General features: G+C 38.4%; 1 protein-coding gene across 2 annotated transcripts in view; it reads right to left on the bottom strand.

The window, feature by feature from the left end:
* Positions 1-20,268, bottom strand: part of LOC149549452 (basal transcription factor complex subunit-like protein) — a 166,976-nt gene extending 146,708 nt beyond the window's left edge. Inside the window, exons 1-4 of one of the 2 annotated variants that reach the window (XM_089792836.1) lie at positions 19,743-20,262; positions 19,545-19,639; positions 18,194-18,476; positions 17,991-18,037 (exon numbers count right to left, since the gene is read on the bottom strand). In XM_089792836.1, coding sequence (XP_089648962.1) covers positions 17,991-18,037; positions 18,194-18,476; positions 19,545-19,639; positions 19,743-19,773 — 456 coding nt within the window. In that variant the 5' untranslated portion in view covers positions 19,774-20,262. Of the gene's footprint in view, positions 1-17,990; positions 18,038-18,193; positions 18,477-19,544; positions 19,640-19,742 lie in introns of both variants that reach the window. The other variant, XM_089792835.1, reaches the window with a different exon arrangement.
* Positions 20,269-20,626: the final 358 nt, after the last annotated feature.

Consider the following 20,626-nt stretch of genomic DNA (forward strand, 5'->3'; position numbering starts at 1 on the left):
TGAAGAATAACACCTAGGGTGTTTCTAATCTTCCACTAGGGAAGAAATCCATTGGTTGCAATGGGTTTACAAAATCAAATATAAATCTAATGGTACTTTGAATAAGTACAAAACTCGCTTAGTTGCGAAGGGCTTTTCTCAGCATCAAGGCATTGATTATGAGGAGACCTTTGCTCCTATTGCAAAGATGAGCACAATCAAATTAGTCCTCGCCATGATAGCACAGTTTGGCTGAAAAGTCCATCAAATGGATGTAAAGAGTGCTTTTCTGAATGGTGATCTCCACGAAGAAGTCTACATGATGCAGCCTCTTGGTTTCAAGGTTGCTAATAAAGACCATTAAGTTCTCAAATTGGTGAAAGCTCTTTATGGCTTGAAGCAGGCCCCTAAGGCATAGTACATAAAAATTGATAAGTACCTCAATGATCAAGGCTTCTAGAGGAGTTCTTCATACTCACATTTGTACATCAAGACTACTGACAGTGACATCATCCTTCTAGTTATTTATGTGGATGATTTGATCATCACTGGCAATTTGACATCTTTGATTCAAGAAATCAACCAGAATTTATGCCAGTGTTTTGATATGACAGATCTTGGGCTCATGCACTATTGCCTAGGTGTTGAGGTTTGGCAATAGTCTTCTAGGATATTAATCTCTCAATCCAAATATGCCAGGGCTCTGTTAGACAAATTCCATATGTAGGATAGCAAGCCTGCATCTACACTCATGGACAAAGGTCTTAAGTTATCAGCCAAGTTTGATTCTCCTCCTGCTGATGATACTACATACAAGGAACTAGTAGGCAACCTCATCTACCTATCTGCTACTAGGCCTGATATCAGCTTCGCAGTCAACTACATGTCAAGCTTTATGACAACTCCCATGGCTGATCATTGGATGGCAGCAAAGCATGTGCTTTGTTATGTAAAAGGTATGGACTTCTTTACTCTCAAAGTTCTAATCCTAGACTCAGGGGGTTCATAGATTCAAATCACACAGGCTCTATTGACGATAAAAAAGTCAACTTTTGCATATGTGTTCAATTTGGGATCAGGTGTCAACACATGGACCAGTAAGAAGCAACGGGCAGTTTCTCTCTCCTCTACAGAGGTCAAATATAGAGGGATGGTCAAGGCAGGTTGTGATGTTGTTTAGCATCGTCGGATGCTAAGGGATATGCTGATGTCACCAGCAGGACCAACCACTTTGTTTGTTGATAATGAAGGCATTATCAAGTTAGCATGAAATCCAATCTTTGAGGAACGAACCAAGCATGTGGATGTTCACTATCACTATATACAACAGTTGGTTGAAGACAAGACAATAGACTTGCACTATGTTCCTACCACATATCAGATTGCAGACATTCTCACCAAGCCTCTTAGTCCTAATAAGTTTGTCAAATTCAAAGGACACCTTGGTGTTGTGGATAGATTAACCATTAAGGGAGTGTATTATGATAATAGATAAGCTTCTATTATTAGTTAATGGTTATCTCTTTGTAATCTATTGTAAACATTAGAATGTTTTTAATATTTAGTTAGTTGTAGTTATCTATTAGCATTCTTTAGCTTGCTTTTAGCTAGAATATAACATTTCTATTATTTACAATCGTTTCCTAAGCAAACATCACTTTATTCTTTTGAATATATAGACCTCTCAGTCCCTATTAATAACAAGCAAGTATTTTACCAATTATTTCGTAATAGTTACTGATACTTTCCTAATAAGTTGTTGATTTATCTTCGATATTTTTCCAAGCTTTTTTTGCCCTTGGCTATAAGTTGTCGCTGAGAAAATTTTGAACTATGACCAAGACAATGAACTTTCAAAGACTTGGCATGTTAATATGGATTCATACGTTTGCTAATATGGCTTTTACATGTCAACACTAAAAGTTAGGCAAAATAAATGACAAGAAACACCAAAATATGAATCTGGTGTGCACAACTACGAAATCAAAAAAATTGTTAAGATTCAATTTCTTTAATCCAAATGTATCTTAATGGAGGAAAATGATTTCCACCTAGGATTTATGCTCTTGAAGAGAGATGATTTCTCTCAATTTCTTGTCATACCAGGCTTGAACATTATTTCAGCCATTTATCATTGAAATTCAATTAGAACTTGATCTTCCCAATCCATATGATCCTCTTTGAGAATTCATATGATTTTTGGCAGTGTTTCAGGCCATCTTTGCCTTTTTGTTCTTCCTTTTCTTATAACCTACTTATTTTATTTTACCTAAACCGAATTCTTCCATATTCTAGATTTTTTTGTGTTACTTTGCTTGCCCATCCCAACCCCCCATAACCAACTCAAATGGGTTCAGCTCTAGGTCTGGGGACAAGTTCACCTCAAGTCATCTTAGGCAAAATTTGAATGGAGCATGGTACGTGGGTCATCCCAACCCCTGGACAAACCACAAGGTACGAGCCCTTAATTACCTTGAGAAAAATGACACATTTCTTATAAATCCCTGCAACCTAAAACACGAAAAACAATCATGTCATTCAGTTCTCTGCCACTTTACATTTTTGTCCACTGTTGACATTCCCTTTTAAACTGTTAAGTCCTTTTCCTGTCCCATTCTACCCATAAATGCACTCTTGACATGAGCTCCGAAGAACCGTGAGTTCAATCATTCAGCTCAGAAGAGGCCTTTAGACCCATTTTTTCTGCGACAATTTCTGATATCATGCAATGAAGCTCTCTAAATTTTCATAAGCAAATTTCTGAATCTAACAATAATATTTCCTAGGGAAAAGGCATCCAAACAGCTTGTTTCATCAAACCCACTTTTCAAATCCACCAAGTGGAAATTAGGACCTAAAACAAAAACAGAATAGATTAATTATTCTAATATATATTTAATGATAAATATAAAAACCTGTACATTAATTCATTCATTGTTTATTAATCGATTTATAATAAAATTATAAAAGACTCTCTGCTTCAAATCCCTGCACAATGTCTGAAAATGTGAAAGGCAGGATTTTCTGCCAGCAGAATAACATGAATTTTTCATGTATTCTGACATTCGCCACTTGGGCGAATTCAATTCCACTTGGCACAAACACAGGAAAGAGGAGGTGTGGGACCACATGGGAGAAGGTATGAAAAGAAACGGTGCGTGCTAGAAGGGATGATGATAGAAAGGAGGTCTGCAATTGAAAGGAAAGTACCCACTAGAAAAAACAGGATCCAACTCTGGAGCACAGCAGATCCCTTATGGTAAGAATAGGAAATCCACAACAGATTGGAATAACAATAGTAGCAAGCATAAGAACAGAGAAAGCCCTAAATTGTCCTCCATCAGAAACTAGTAAGAGGAAAGAGCATCCATGAAAAAAAAGGAATGGCTCATACCAGTTGGGAAAGAAAAAGCAAGGATATGATCATTTTCTCAAAACCCTAGAACCAGTTTGGGAGCACTTTCAAGATTGTGATTCCTTGTGAAATGGACTGCCCCGCATACAGAAACATTAATTGGTTGGATGCTAAATTTTGAGGCAAGTGCTAGAACTCTCTCCAATGGTTATTTATGGATCACCTGTACAGATAGCCCCCTTAAGAAAGAAACTATATTCAGAAAGTCATTTTTTTTGAGAGATTTTGTTTCTATTGATTTCATTGGGAACTGAATTTTGAGCCAATCAATCATAGACCTAGAAGATTTCCCAAATGGATCAAGTTATGCAACCTACCCTAAGAATATTGGAATCTTGGAGCCCTAGAGAAAATTGGGGAAGACTTAGGATCCTAGGCATAGAAGAAAACTTCTTTTTTGGGAAACCAATCTCAGAAACAAAGACCCTAGTGAATCTAGGCATAGATCTCCATCTATTAGACAACCTTGAGATTATTTCTGAAAAAGGGCAAATGGATACAAAGAAAAGAAGTAAATTTGAGGAAAAATGGGGGCAAATGCATCCTAGAGCAAGGATACATCGCCCACTGCTCCAAATTTACAGAAGTAAAGTGAAACACCATACCGAACACCCATAAAAAAGATTCAAACACTCTTACAAGCTCACTGATCACTCCAAGAGAATTCAAAAGAGATTTTTGTGTCAAGAATAGAGGAATTGGATAAAGAATCGAGAATGGAAAGCACTTGGGCTAGAGAATCAAGAACTAAGACACATTATTTTGAAAATGAAGGTCTTATGTAAAGAAATTTATAAATAGATGACTTGGATAACTCTAAGTGGAGGAGTGTAGAAAACAAATGCTCAAAAGACACAAGGTAGAGAAAGAAGCAATTTTGAGACAGTCATAGGCTCCCCTTTTTGAAATCCACAAATAACAGCTCTACAGAGGAGAATAGGATCTCTCAAAAGGAAGCAAGTATAGAGCCAGTGAACTAAGGTAAACAATCCATACTATCAAGAAAAGGAGATAGGCAACCCTCAAGAAGACAAGGAAGAAGAAATTGAAAAACCACGAGAGAAATAGCTCCAATATAGAGTTAGATGGCAGTGTGTGAATTAAAGTGAGCAGATCTCCCCAATCCATGATATATGCAAAATGTTTATCTAGGTGTGATTGTGTTGCAATATTTTTACCATCAACGTCTTGGATCATACTCAGTGTGTGAATTAAAGTAAGCAGATCTCCCCAATCCATGATATATGCAAAATGTTTATCTAGGTGTGATTGTGTTGCAATATTTTTACCATCAACATCTTGGATCATACTCAATGATCCATCACCAGGATGAAAGAATGTCAGGATGCTAAACATTTTGCATCCCGGATGTAGGAATGCTAGGATGCAAAACGTTTTGCATCCTGGTATTCTTTCATCCCGATGATGGATCATTGAGTATGATCCAAGACATTGAAGGTAAAAATATTGCAACACAAACACACCTAGATAAATACTTTGCATACGTTTTGCATCCTGGCATTCTTTCATCCCAATGATGGATCACTAAGTATGATCCAAGACATTGAAGGTAAAAATATTGCAACACAAACACACCTAGATAAATACTTTGCATATAGTATATGAATTTCTTAGGATCTCATAAATAACAAAACAAGAAGATGAAACCACTCTAAAAGAGAAACAAGAATTGATTCAAAAAAATCATACAGTTAGATGAAATATAAGAAATAGCCAAAGGAAAGCCAAAAGATGGAAATGATTTCACTAAAAAGACGATGAATCTTACCCAAGCCAAGTAAAGTTGGAAATCCATTGGATCCCTTCCAAAAAAACATAAAACTAGACGATGGCAAAAACTTCAATAAGAAAGTGCAAAGGAAATCCCTACAAGAGCTAAGGATTAAGGACAAAAAGTTGAAGGTTCGCTCAAAATGAAACAAACTCTTGTAGATTAGGGAAAGGAATGCACATTTCCCAAAAGCCATGATGGTCTTATCATGGAATGTTAATGGCTCTAATGCACCTAACAAAAGATGATTGGTCAAGCCTCGGATTCGCTTAACTGTGACAAACGTAGTTCCTTATTTAAGATACCAAATAAAAAAAAACTGAGGTGGAATCTATTTTCAATAGTTTCAAGGATTGGAAGCTAGAAGCAATTCAAGCAAAAGAGGCCTCAAATGAGCTTGTTCTGTGTTGGAATTCAGCATCCCTTAGTTTTGAGGTGACGGGAGCTGGCAGAAATTGGATTCATGTCTTTGAACTGAAGTTCACTTTGATTAATGTCTATGGGCCTATTTCATGTGTCAAAAAAAGAAAGTTGTGGTCCAAAACGAATCTACAGAGCCTAGAATATTGGGCAAGGTTTAAATGCCATTTTATACTAACAAGACAAAATGAGGTGGGATTGGTAGACCAAGCCAAACATAGGACTTTGAGGACTAACATGCTTAAGATAGAGTTAGGAAATGGAACTTACACTTGGAACAATAGAAGATTAAGATTCAGCAATATAGCAGAAAAACTAGAAAGATTTTTCTTTGGTGGGGACTTGTCTAGTTCATAATGTCATTTGATCCAACAAAATATACTTCGACACGATAAGCCATTAAGATCACCATTAAAGTTTGAAAACATGTGGTTAAAAGACAAAAAAATCTTGATATTAATAGAATCTTGGCAGAAAGAAGAGGTTTTTGAGGGCTCTAAGCTATATTATGTTTTGTGTCCAAACTCAGGCTTGTTTAAAGGAGGGTCCTAGAATGGAACAAGGAACACTTCTAGAATGCATTTGATACCAAGTCTCCAATTGAAGAGCTTGTTGATGTGAGTTTTATTCCACTAGAACATTTAGAATCAGACACAATGTTTCGAAGTGACACTAAATGTTCAATTCTCTCTTGATATAAAGTCACTTCTTGTGCTAAGCTTGCAAATTAAGATCACAAGGCGACTTCAACATTTCTTTATTGTGGATACACGCTCACAGAAATGATGTGATTTGCTGGTAACACTTGGGGACTACGTGGTTTCTCAATCCTTGGCAATGCACAACTAAAGATAAAGTTTCACAACGTGCAATGAAAGTATTACTTCTTTGTTTTCAACACTCTCTTCCTTAACTTCTTTACTCTTAACTACTACCTCTATTCCTACTTTGAATGAGAGGGCTTATGGATGACTCAGACTCTACTAGACTGAGGCTAATCAGCGACTTGACTATCCTTGTGCAAGCTTCTAAGGTATACTCAAACGGTTTTCATATTGACATCCCCTCTTCAATCCCATCAAAGTGATGCAAATCAAAGACTCAGTACCAATTGAAGTTAAGTATTGATATTCATCGGCTAACCACGCAAGGCACTCTTACAATACATAAGAAGCTAGTGGCCCGAATTTGTTCGAGTCATACAAGTAAACATCCACAATTATTCTCATTCAATTAAACTAATTACTTGAAAGAAATACTACTCTACTTTATCTCAAACTTGAAATGAAAATCTACTCTGAGGATGAAAATAACCATGCAATAACACCAACTTGATCATAACTATCACCAATGCAAAATACAACAATGACAAGTAGAGCAATTTTGACATTATTCTTGCAACAATTCTCCAACATCCCTTTATAAATGAGGGGAACAATCCTTATATAGGGAGCTGAGGTACAACGAATGGCCAAGATTATACTAAAATCAATGGCCCAAATTAAATCCCACAAACCCTAATTAGGGCTGCCACCCCATCAACCAATGAGATTTGAGTACCCTAAAACAAGCCTATAGAAGAAATCTATGGGACTAGCACCCAATCAAAAGACGCAACAAGTGTGGTACCAATCAGAATCAGACACCTAGATAACTAACCAATGAGAAAATAGATGCCACATGGGCTTACATCAAATCATTATCCAAAATCGCATTTCCTTTGTCTCTTTCCTTCTTTGCCAGTTCAATGCATCTAGATCCCATCTTGTTGAGCTCATCCAGTAGAGGCATGGGTGTGTTTTGAATCCTCCGGTCTACCAAATTCATCTCGAACTTAGTTCTAGCAATTGTCTTCTTCCATCTGGTTGCACTGTCCCTAACTCAAGCCATGAGAGCCCTAAGGGATGAAGGGCCATCGAGACACTCTCACTTGATGACACCACCCTCCTTCACGGTGTAGGTCTCCAATCTTTTCCTCAAAACTTCCAAGTTCATGTGCTTTTCGCTCTTCTCGTTGAAGTGGAAAGCAAGTTTTGTGGTTCCCAAACCTCCTCAATCGCATCATGCAGGGAGAGACCAAGTTGGGCGCTATCCTCTTTTATCCCCTCCAAGAGATCCCCTCTATGAACTAAGGAAAAAGTACCATGACTCTATATCACACCCTCCTTCGACTTTGATTACCTTCCCTTTTACCAATAACTACTTGGCAACCTTTATCATGGCGCACAGTTGGGGTATGTTCTTTCTTCGATAGGATGAAATTTCACCCAAAGGTCCGCATATGTACAGGATCTGTCTCTAAGCGATGCAAGGGTTTGGCACACTTCCGTGAATCTGGGAAGGAATGTTGATACCTCCTGTGTTGTTTCTTCCATCCAGGCTCAAGTCTCCTTTAATGAGGTCATAGCACTTCTCATCCCCTCTATATCCCCTCTCTCAAGTGTTAGTGGTGGTGGGTCATTGTGATCTACTTGATGAATAGGCTTGCATGCGTTTCTAAAGAATACTAGTAACCGTTGACACTCCACCTTGTACTTGTTCTTTTCTGTAGTTTCACTTTCCACTCTTCTTTTTAGGGCATTGAGACCTCCTTTAGCCTCATCATACTCTCTATCCTTCGTGGTAATTCCCAACTCGTGCTCGACTACCTCATAGACTTGAACTTGGATATCATCGTTTGTCTTGTTCACCTTAAGGATGGCAATTTGAACTTTGCGATTCTCAGAGTCATCCTAAATCACCTTAACCAATCTCCCCATTGGGTGAGTCTCTTCCTATTCCCAATCTACAAGATCTTCAATATTATCAATTGGTTTTGCCTCTACAATGCCTTGTTTGCCCTGCAATGTATTCCATAACCAGTAGTTGTGGTACATTATCTCAATCCTGTGTTAGGTTCCATCCTCTTTTGTTTCCGAACTGGAAGTACTAAAACATCTGCATTTTAGTCTTCGTTTGTAGGTGGGATCCATCCTTGCGGAGAGGAGCTTTCAATATCAATCATCTGATCATCATCATCATTTGGTGCAAAGGGTACCTATCTTTGAGAAACACTCAATGGTAAATGAACTCTCACTTGTACTGCCCTCTGATTCTGAGATCTCTTGGTGTACCACCTTCCTTTTGGGAGATGTGGCCTCTTTATTCTCTTTGAAGTGGCGCTTTCCTTGGACGAGGGAGGTGTCTGTGCATGTACTCTGATTGATTACTTATTGATTCTAGCCTCCTCCTCCCTCATATTTTTACCAAGTGATGACCTTGTAGTGTTCTTCCTCTTCCTATTGGACTCCCTTTGTTGCTCATTCGACACTTGCGGCCACTCGGATGACTCCTCATCAATTTCTTCAACCTCATTCATCTTATGGTAAGTCAAATGTACTTGTTTCCTTGCCAACTCTTGCCAACTCCAGCATCTTTTGATCCAACCATTCCTGAGTACTAAGGGAAACTGGGATCATTAAGGCCTCCAAGCTAACTGCTATTGCGTGCTCCCAATCAATGGGATCCAATGTATGGTTCTTGGTGGTGTCAAAGTCTTCTCTAAGCAACTTACCATCATTGTCCAACTAGTCGGGAACCTAGGTTCCCTTCCACTTGTACTTCCTAATTTCATCCACCATTAGTCTTGAGAATGCTCTCTTCCTTGCTTCAAAGTCGTCACTTGCATTGGCCGAATGATCCTCTAAGTGCGAGATGTGGGAATATTTGGTTCCCATATACCCTCTCGATCATTCGTGCCAGGTCAAAATTTTGCCTTGCATGATAGAATCCTAGCCCATAGTTTTCCAATTCAGTATCCAATGAATCTACCACTACCAAGGAAGGGCATGATTCGCCACCAAGGCTAAATGGGAATCGAAGATCTGGCATGTGCTTATCCCTTTAAATCCTGTAATAGGAGAGAAGTTGCCTTACCACCTCCATTAGAATTATTCAATTTGTTGAGTACATTGGTAATTTCCTCAAGCGCACTGTGCTTTCACACATGTGAATGTATGTGAACTTGTCATATTGGATATACCATGACCCATATTCCTAGATTAATTTCTTTGCTTCCTTAGAAAGTCTCATCTCTAGAGTCTCTTGCAACTACTTCACAATCTTCACGGCGAATACATCGTTGAAGACTTTGAACTCCTAACGGTTATGGAGGTGGAGCCGTGGATAGCATTTGTGTACTAAATACTCTCCCTTTACAGACCCACACATACCCAACGACCTTAGCCTAGGAAACTTGAATAATCGAGCTATATTGTAGACAAAGTAGGATGTCATGTAGAATGCCCTAGTGTCCTTTGCATTCTTGCCTCCTTAAATGCGCTCAACTAAAGGTCGATGATGATGTTGATAATATTTGCCCAAGCGAACCTCACCTCCCCTGATAAAATCTTGTTAATGGAGTGGTACATCCATGGTTGAAATACGTCACCCTATGGTTCACCCATCACCCAATTTAACATCACAATAAGGTCTCCAATCTCCCACTTCAAGTCGGATATGGTTAACTTGCCCAGTCCTAGGATCTAAGAGTAGTGCTGCCATGGTTGAGCCATCTACTCCTCATTCATCCATTTCACACAAGCATCCACTTGATTAGAGTAGTGTTATTGGGCCTACTCTTGGGTGATATAAACCTCGCCTCCTTAAGAAGGTATGTTGAATGCCATGGCTATAGTCCTTGTAGATAGCACAACCACAACTCTTCTTTCCTTCCCGCATTCAAGGGCCTTTGTTTGAGCATTATAATTTTTTGCACATTCTAGGATCAACTCTGGGCATTGCATTGTAGGAGGGAAAGCAACGACATAAACAATCCCACTTTTCACTATCATTTACGCCACCTTTGAGTTAGGCACCCTTGTTATCCTTTGCCTTACTTGAACCATATCAAGGGGACCCAAATTGGTATCTCTGATCTTCTTGTATTTTGGAATGAAGGGTGATAGTGCCATATCCTTGGTGTCCTTCCTTGCTTGGACCTCCTTGCCTTTTTCCTATTTCCAGTCATCCTTCTACCTGCCACAACAAAATGTAAGTCAGACTTGAGATCAAGCTTAGATGGCATGCAAAGAAATCGAGGAAAGAGACTAGACATCTAGAAACATTGAAATATCTCTAAAGCATTAATAGAAAAGGTGGATCTAACATCTTTCCTTGAACCAATATTTCAATTGCTCACAACAAATTATAAGTCTGCCATAAATCAGATTTTTACTTAAAGCGTAGAATGATAGGCAGCCAAGAGGATTCAATGCCCAGCCCTTACTCCTCGAGCTCTCTAAAATCTGGAAATGCCACTTCCCTAAAGAAAAAGAAAAAAAATCACCCCCCAACTTAAGCCCACGCCACCCTTTCAAAGTCCCAAACATTGCTTGCTACAGGCAGGGAGAAAGATTTGCTCCTCCTAAGAAAATAGACGCCAAAGTTCAGGCCTGAAAGTGCTGCTTAAATTAGGAAAATCGCTGCTAAAGATTGGAGAAGGCTAGCTATTAAAAGGCAGAGAAAAGTCGCTGCTAGGATCAGAGGAAGCTGCTGCTAAGATCCTATGAGAATGACTTTGGTTTGGTACCTCAAACACCAAGAATTTCCCCCTCCTATAGGCATCAAGGGTAACCCCAAAAGGGGCCGACCTGTTTAGGGCCGACCTTGCCTAAAACATTCAAAATTTTCAACTCAAAATTACCCCCCAAACTAAGGGTCGACCTGCTGCTTTTGCCCAGAAATTTTGAATTTAATTGCAAATAAAATCGCAGCCATTGGGGAAAAGGCCACCTTAGCATCCAAATTTTGAATTTTCACATTTAGGAGGCAAAATGCTTCCTCCTAGGACCACTTTAGTGCTTGGTAGTAGATGGGAAGGGACGAAGGAAATTTCGGAAGATTTGAAATTTCCACCATGGGGGAGATTTTGGAAGATCCGAAATTTCCACCAAGACTTAGTGTCCTTAAGGTTTCTTCATTCTAACATTCCTTGGCGATTCCTTGCTCTATTCTTGATCTTGATGTTGCCTTCATGCCATAAACCAATTTTCTAATGCCTTAGAGGATGAAAACTTGGGAGACTCGATGTGGGGAAATTTTGGAAGATCTGATATTCCCACCGGTGGAAAATTCAGAAGATCCAAAATTGTTAATTTCTTCCCCTTGTCATTCTAATATTGCATTGTTGGAGTTGTCATCAAATGAAAGGTCAAAGCTTGAGATTCTTTGGGAGAAATGAGGAGGGGGAGATTTCGGAAGATCCAAAATCTTCTGAAATCTCCCCCTTGGTGGAAATTTTGCATCTTCTGAAATCTCCCCCTTGGTGGAAATTTCCACAAAGGGGAGATTTCAGAAGATTTGAAATTTCCACCAAGGGGGAGATTTCGGAAGATGCAAAATTTCCACCAAGGGGGAGATTTCAGAAGATGCAAAATTTCTAACAAGGAGAAGAATTAGGAAGATGCGAAACTTCCACCAAGACTTAGTTCTCTCACAAACTTTGTCCCCTTTTCCAACATAGAAACCCATCTCTCCCGAACCAAAAATTTCACTTTCTTCTTGGACTTAGGCTATGAAAATTCCCCTAAGTGTCATTAGAATGCTCGCACAAACCCGAGATCAAAACTTGCTTCCCAACTAACCAAAATTGCTCAAACTTACCCCGGACTTTGAGACATGGAAAAAAACAACTGCCAACCAAAATTATCTATAAGACAAAGACTCCCGAGCGGGGGCCCTAGCTCGATTGGCTAAATCTTCCCTGTTGCAAGGGGTTGGTCACGAGTTCTAGTCTCCCCCATCCCCGTGGTATAGGTGGGCGTGTCGCGCCAGCACTACCGGTCATGTTAAAAAGTTTACCCGACGCATTAAAAGAGTATAAGACAAAGACTCCCATTAGCTAAAGCAAAAAGAGGGGGTCCCCGTTTGCAATGGTGCGATGGTGTGAAAACCACACAACAGAACTAACAATACTAAATGAGTAAGTCATAAGTAATGGGATGATAGTTGAAAGTTTTGCAAAAGAAAAATAATTATTGAACGATTATGAGGAAGTTTTCTCTAACGAGAAAGTGTATTAGAGGCAGAAATTTAGAAAAAAATGGACTGAGTCAAGGGATAGAAATACCATATACTTTCATAATATCACAAGATAGAAGAGATCTCAATCGCATTTCTAAACTTGAAAATAAGGATGGATCATTCACTGAGGAGCCCAAAGAAAACAAAGAGAAAATTGTGATATTTTTCTCCAAATTATTAAAAAAAATAGTGGGTTCTTATCTATCAACTCAAAAATCACTTTTGGAGCACATAAACAAGGTGATTAATGAAGAATGGGACAAGATGCTAAATGCTAAATTCACATATACAAAAGTCAAAACAGCCCTCAACCAACAAGGCTCCTAGGCTTGAAGGATACCTACTTGGTTTCTTCGAGTGTGACAAGGGGACTCATCCCCTTGCCAAAATCCCCACACACTTGGGTCGGAGACATCCCCACATCGGGGAAGTCCCCACACTACCACATTCATGTCACCATCTCACTACTAGAGATTTCCAAAAACAAAAGTTGCAGCTACAACACTTGTGATAGAAACGGGATTTACTGGCTACCATAAAGGTCACTGCTAGAGACACACACGCACTATAAATGCATATTTATGAATGTATGTACATGATTTTGTACTTGCTTTGATGTCATGCTACTCATTGTAATAATCTTTATGATATTTTTTATATTCATATTGCAACTTTGCTATATTCAAGTATTTGGTTATTAGTTTATTAGTTCCTATACTATTATCCATCATTTCATAACTAGCACTTCAAGTAATGTATGTATAGTATATTATAGAACCCCTGCCCCCATGTCATCATCCCCCTCCATCCCTTCGCTGTCCCAAAATTGAAGCACTTTTTCCTCGTTCCGAAAACTCATCCCAAACTCCCCCAATGTCTATGTTACATTAGTTTCTTCCAAAAGTGTTGGAGTATTGTTGTGGATGAGTTAGTCGGTGCTATTAAGGCAACAAGGAGTTTAGGGTGGCTACTTAGAAAAAGTGAATAACAACTTCCTAACTATTATCCCCAAAAAAGAGAAAGCAACAAGATTAGAAGACTTCCCTTTCATCTCCCTTTGCATTATAGTATATAAGATAACAATTAAGGTGATAGCTAATAGGCTAAAGACAGTTCTCCCCTACATTATCTCTAAAGAGAAAACATGCTTCGTCTAAGAACGCTCTAAAATTGGATCTTACTATTGGGGATTTGGCATTAGTCGTTAATGCAATAAGGAAAGGTTCAACACCTAACTAGAAACTAAATGCTATGCTAGAAAGAGAGTTGGAGCTTCTAAGTTCCTTTTAAGCAGACACTATTAATCATGTGTATAGGGAAGCAATAAAATATGTAAATGGGATGGCCAATCGAGCAGCAAATGGAGATACTTTTGAAGTCATCAAACCTCCTTTCAACTTGATGTATTAAAAAATTGATGGACTGATTGGAATAAATTAGAGGCTCTTTCCCTTCTAATTTGTCAGGTCCTAGTTTGCAGTAATTTCTACAATCCTTTGTATAACAGCAGTTTATTTTCTTCACATTTTTGCTATGTTATCGTGTGCCATATCTCTCTATGTTGTCTCCATTCGAGCCTCCTTACTCTTGCGTTCATGTTGTCTTTGCTGACATGGACCCAGGCTCCATGTTTTGTCTTTGCTCACAGTCTTGCATCAGTTTTTTGCCTATTATTTCTTGGCTTCGTGCATATGCTTTCTAGAGTCATCGACTTCTCCTCATGTGCACCAGTTCGTTTATTATTAGTGTAGCTTAGATCTGTAACTGTCATTATTTCATTCTCTATATTGTTTCAACCATTATCTCATGTAATCCTTGATTGGGTGTTTATTATCATGTGTGACTTTGTACTACTCATTTTTGGTGTATCCTGGTGAAGAAAAGTATTAGAGTGGTGATTTTTTTTAACATCTTTGGAATGGTATTTGAAGAGACTCTACCTCTTTGGAATCGTTCTTATGTATTATTTCTTTAGTCCTCTTGTCATTGTTGTGGTTTCAGGAGTTGTTTTTACTTTCAGTTTTTTTGCTGTTGTAAGTAAGAATAGTGATGCAGTGCAAGGCAAGAAAATCCCCAAAGGAGATGTCCTAGCCCCCAGCAAATGACCACACAGCGGAAGTATAAAAACAACACAAAGATTTAGATCCAAATAATGCCAACTCTTATAATAGAATCATAAAATTTACATCTAATATGCCTAGCTGTAAGGCCTTTCGGGTAAAGGCCAAATACATAAGAAATTACAATAGTAATTTTGCAAGATCCAAATCCTAACTAGCCCAAATCCACAATCTGGTAGAAAACCCCAAGAAAAATCTAAACTGGTGCTCGCATGCCACCAAGCAACCTTCTTGTTTCCCAAGCCGCAACCACTAGCTTTGCTCACAAACTTCACTCTGCTCAACTACTCCTCTCTCTAGTTAACTTCATGTTGAATAATGAGTAATGAGAAGACAAGACCCTCTACTTATACCAAACCAAGCCACAAGTCGACCTAGCAAGTTACATTAAATAAATCCTCAAGTCACAAGTTACATTTATAAATTAATTTTATTTTTTAAAATTATTTTATTTTTCTTCCAATTCTCGTCACTTTCTCTCTCCAATTTTTTTTCCCTTTTTTTAATCAATATATCATGCCCCCTTTTATTTTGAGATGCAACAGGAAGAACATCTTTTAAGGTTCATCAATTATGAGTTGGTGTCATCTTTGTTGGGCCTACATTAAAGTTTGTGTTTCAAATATAAGGCAACAATTTCCTTTTGCAATCCTCACTACAAAGAGATAAGTATTCTATGAATATAAATTTTTGCTATATAACTAGAAATAGTGTATGCTTTTTGCATTGATCTCTATGATAGATTGACCTTATGAGTTATTATTAATCTCTCTTGGATGCAAGACATATCAGGAAGCAAGGGGATGATACGAGATTAAATACACAGTAATGCAAACAGTACACTTGTAGTCTTGGACCAAATTGATGATCCATACATTCATTAAAAGAGAAAGATCATGTACAAGAAATGATATTCAGAGGAAGACTATTTGGACTCCGAGGGAGGTTGCATATAATTCTTTGCATGCTTATGTGGATTGATCAAATTGGAATCAACTATTCTATTATGGTGATCAAAGTTCGAGGTGAAATCTCTTGTTAATAAATTATTCTCTCTGAAGGAGAATTTCACAGTGAAATCCCTTGTTAATGAGTTCTTCTCTGTGAAAGAAGTTCGAGGTGAAATCCCTTATTCTACAAGTAGGTATGGTGGATCCACCCTCTGCGAGTAGGCATGGTGGCAATGCATTCTTCTCTTGGAGAAGTATGAGGCGAAAGCCCATGTACCACACTTTGCAAGTAGGTATGGTGGACCACCCGCTACGAGTAGGCATGGTGGAAATGCATTCTCCTCTAGGAGAAGTCTAAGGTGAAAGCCTTTTGTTTCACCCTCAGCAAGTAGGTATGGTGGACCACCCTTTGCGAGTAGGTAGGACCACCCTATTAGTAGTGGGGCAACGTCCCTCATAGGATACGCGACATGGCTTAACCGCCTCCTATGGTTCTATAAGACTATTGGTTGTATCGGGCATTAATAGATCGATCTTTTGATGCAACAACCCTGTCCTTTCTAACAATTGGTATTAGAGCTTGGTCACACGTTCGAATCCTGCTGGTCACAGCAAGTGATGTTGGGAGGGGGATTGTTAGCAGTGGGCTAGCGTCCCTCGCAAGATTCGCGACATGGCTTAACTACCTCCTATGGTTCTATAAGACTATTGGTCGTATCGAGCATTAATAGGTCGATCTTTTGGTGCAATGGCAACCCTGTCCTTTCTAACACACCCTTTGCGAGTAGGCATGGTGGAAGTCATGTGTGTGACTCCATGACTTATGTGCTTATGGTGAATTATGTTATGATAAGATAACATAATTGTGTGTGTACACGTGTGCGCACACGTGTGTGTATGTGTCTCTGTGAGTGTGTGTTATTGTTTTATGTATAAATCATGGAATCGAGTGGAAAGCATTATACATAAACATTTATATCAATAAAAGAGATTTTTTTCTGGAGTAGTTGGGTTTTTCCCTTCAAGTTGAAGAGGTTTTCCCAAGATAAGTTCTTGTGTCTTTTGTACCTATTTTGTTCTTATTTTGTAAATTGTTGTTTATCTCTATTTTTTGGGTTAAGCATTAATAGATTTGACAACCTCAAAGGGGAGCTTTCTTGCTCTCAGAAGATATTTTCTCCAGCTGCTTGGTAGATGCCACAAGGATCGGACTTCTATTGCTTACAAGTTTGATGACTGGTCTTGTGGCATTAACTCTTTCTTCTTTGTTTCAGGCTTTTTGTCTACAGTTGTATATTATTGAGTTTTTTTTTTAATTATTTTTATGATTGTACAATCAAATATACCAGTCATTTTAGTACTATCTGTTGGAATCACCGTTGCCACTACACCAAAAGCTCGAGTTGTCAATGAACGTCACAACAACCAGAGACAAGGATCTACGAGAAAAGGTTAAGCACATGTCACAAATCCATCGGTCAATGCTGAATAGTACCTGCACCTAGAGGGGATGGAGGCACCAACCTCCCAACAATCCCCCGCAGCATGACCCGAGGGATTTGAACCCATAACCCAACACTCTGATACCACTTGTTGGAATCACCATTGCCATTACACCAAAAGCTCGAGTTGTCAATGAACGTCACAACAGCCAGAGACAAGGATCTACAAGAGGCGGTTAAGCACGTGTCACAAATCCATCGGTCAATGTTGAACAGTACCTCCACCTAGAGGGGACAAAGGCACCAACCTCCCAACACTCTCATCATAGATCAGAATATATGCTAATGAATGAGTATAATTATGACACATTTGATAGCTAGCAATAGATCATTCCTCTCTATAGGAGTAAGAGCCATAGATAATATCTCTAGTTCTTTAAACCCATTTTTGTAAGCCTCCTTTTTAATATAATGTATCACTTTATATCAAAAGAGAAACACATATCTTTTAAATACTAACTCCAATACATGTGCCCTCATTTCTTACAAATTTCTAATACCTACAGAGTACAAGACAAACAAGGAGCACAAATAGTCAGTGTATGCTTCTATTAATTATTAGAGAGAACATGTGTACTTGAACAATCATTAAGAAGAATTTTTTTCATCAAACTTTTAGCAAATGATTTAAATATGGTTTTAATTGCCAAGGAAACACTTAACTTGTGCACCATCTTCCTTAAGACAATCTATTATATACTGTATAAGAACTTTACCAAGACAATATTTATTGGCAACGGGATCACTCACCCTTGGTTGAGGATGAGATGGACCACCTCGTAAAATTCTTTGAATATCTATAGGATAGTTAAAGAAAACAGACCCAATAATATTCCTCTCTATCAATGCCACTTCTCCATCTGAAACAACACACTTTCATAGCAATTCAAAAATGACTGTTTACAAAGAGGGATATTAGAGATCAAAGAAGAAACACAGGCAGAAAAGGATACAACACAAAGCCATCGATAGGGATCCTGATAAAAGAGAGTGACTGTTCATTGTAGCATTATCGTCATTACACAAGGCATGATCTCTTGTCATGAAGTCCTCCAGTTGTTGCACTATTACTGTTGAAGCAATCAGATGTTCCTGTTGTCCTTTAATTCCTTTATTCTTCTTGTACTCGGAGATAGAAGAGTCATAAATAAGCTCACATGAATTCATACCGGTGCAAATCACCACCAACTGATTCATTTGATGGAGCAAAAGGATAGAATTGAAAAATGCAAGTACCTGAGATATAACAACGAATTCATGATCAGAGTATCTTAAAATCCTACATTGTTATAGCAATCTTTGTTGTGCTTGTAAACAGATTCTCCAAGCAATATACAACAATTACAGATTCCAACTTTTATATGATAACTGATGCCCTTGATAAAAATAAAAAAATTTAAAAACTATTTTGTGGCAATGAACCTTAACAACCAACCAATCAAAATGTCCAAAGGATTCTGGAATAAGAGCAATGGTGGGAGTTAGCAAATTCCTTGTTGGAAGAAGGTAGCACACAACCGTTGTGGGGGTATGACAACGTTCAGGTATTGGGCAATGATTATGGGTGCATTTAAGTGCAACCCATGCACTCCTTTCAACATGTGACCAGGTTTAAATTGGCATGTAATGATTCTGGGTACATTAGAGTGAAGTTTGAACACTTGTTTGCAATATTCCAGAATGACAACCTGCCCAATGCTTGCAGATTATATGAATGATAACATGACCAGGGCTTGAATATCTCAATCCAGCATGTAGTGTAGGCGATTCGAAAACAAAACAAACATAACCCTAACTTAGTCTATAACTTGTGTCCTGATTACAACTGGTAAAATGGCTTACGCAGCAAACTGATATTATTTTTCGAAATATCAATAAGGATGAATTCAGACCATGGTAATGTACCTTGGTTTTCTACAAATCTATATATAATGGTAAAGTGCTTCCATACTTAGTGTACTAAACCCAAGTACGCAACCCTCGATATTTGAATATTTTTAAAAAGGCATAGGTAAACAACAAAGTTTGTAAATGTTTGCCAAACACAAATGCATTCGTACAGATGTTTTGATAATAATCAAGCACTAAACCAGCATCTGAAGAGCGATTGGCTTCCGAGCCCGTTCATATTAGAGGCTGGCACTGAGTAAAATTCTCATGTCGAATCGTTAGAACGCATGAAATTTGTCCATTTCATAGACTTCGGTGTAAGGGCACATCACAGATATCCCCTGCGGTTTAGAAGGAAAAACAAAACCAACAAAATGAACCAAGGACCATTACAAAGGGTTCTGAATGACTTACATGCTCTAAAAATAGGGTAAAGGTGAGTGGTGGCGATTGGCCAGCCCAAAAGAAGGGATTGGTATCCATCAGCACCATCAGCAGACTCACATCATCTGCATTCGTTCATAAGAAACTTCACCTTGAGTAATTGTTTCCAATCTTTTCCAGAGAAATTAAAAAAGAATAAAATAATTTGGAAAGTTGTACGAGTAAGACCTCGAGGTGGATTTGATCCCACAGAGGCCATGTTGGAGCCCTTAATATTACAATGGACTTGAAAATCTTCGATGCCCAACGCAGAATAGTAGCTTCAAGAGACTGATTTAAGTATTTGCATTGACAGTTAAGCTTTCATTATTCTCGTTCGATCAGGTGTTGCATTAAGCCTCTTCTCAACTTGACACATCCGGAGCCTATATGCCGCACCGATTTCACAGGCGATTACCAGGCAAATGTCTACCAAGAATTCTCTGAGGAAACTCACGGAGGCCTCTGCTTGGAGGTGCTCAAGCTTGCCTCTTCAAGAATCTTTCCCCGAATTTTCCAGGGCTTTCGACGAGCTCTTTAAGGAAGGACAAAAAATCATTCAAGAAAGACGGGAAGGTCTATGATATTCAAATTTAAAGTCGTGCCAATTTTATAAACGGTCTCCTTTGAACGTCTGAAACTCGCTTCATAATTCTCAACAGATTTGCTCTCCTGGCTCTCATATATATGAAAATGTACTCAACTAACCGTACACATAAATGAAAATGGAATGGCCGTTTGGTTGCTGTAATAGAGTGGAATAGGAATAGAGTGGAATAGGAAGAGAAAATTGGAATATGTTCTATATTCGTTGTTTGGTGTGTTCAATCAGAATTGGTAATAGGAAGACATATTCGAATTTTGCCCCCAAAATGAGCATATGTCTATGCCAAAAAATAGATGGAATTAGAATAGCCATTCATATTCCCAATTTGTTTTTTTTATTTAAAAAAATAGAATTTAATTTTAGTCCTATTCCATTTTTCTCTTCTAATTTTCAATTCCTATGCCAACAACCAAACGGGCCCTAAGTAACTTGTGACACAGTAAATTCTCGTAATTTCAGGGCATGC

Source organism: Cupressus sempervirens, chromosome 7, assembly GCF_028749045.1.
Source record: "Cupressus sempervirens isolate cs-2001-9-10 chromosome 7, ASM2874904v1, whole genome shotgun sequence".
Classification (NCBI taxonomy): domain Eukaryota; kingdom Viridiplantae; phylum Streptophyta; class Pinopsida; order Cupressales; family Cupressaceae; genus Cupressus; species Cupressus sempervirens.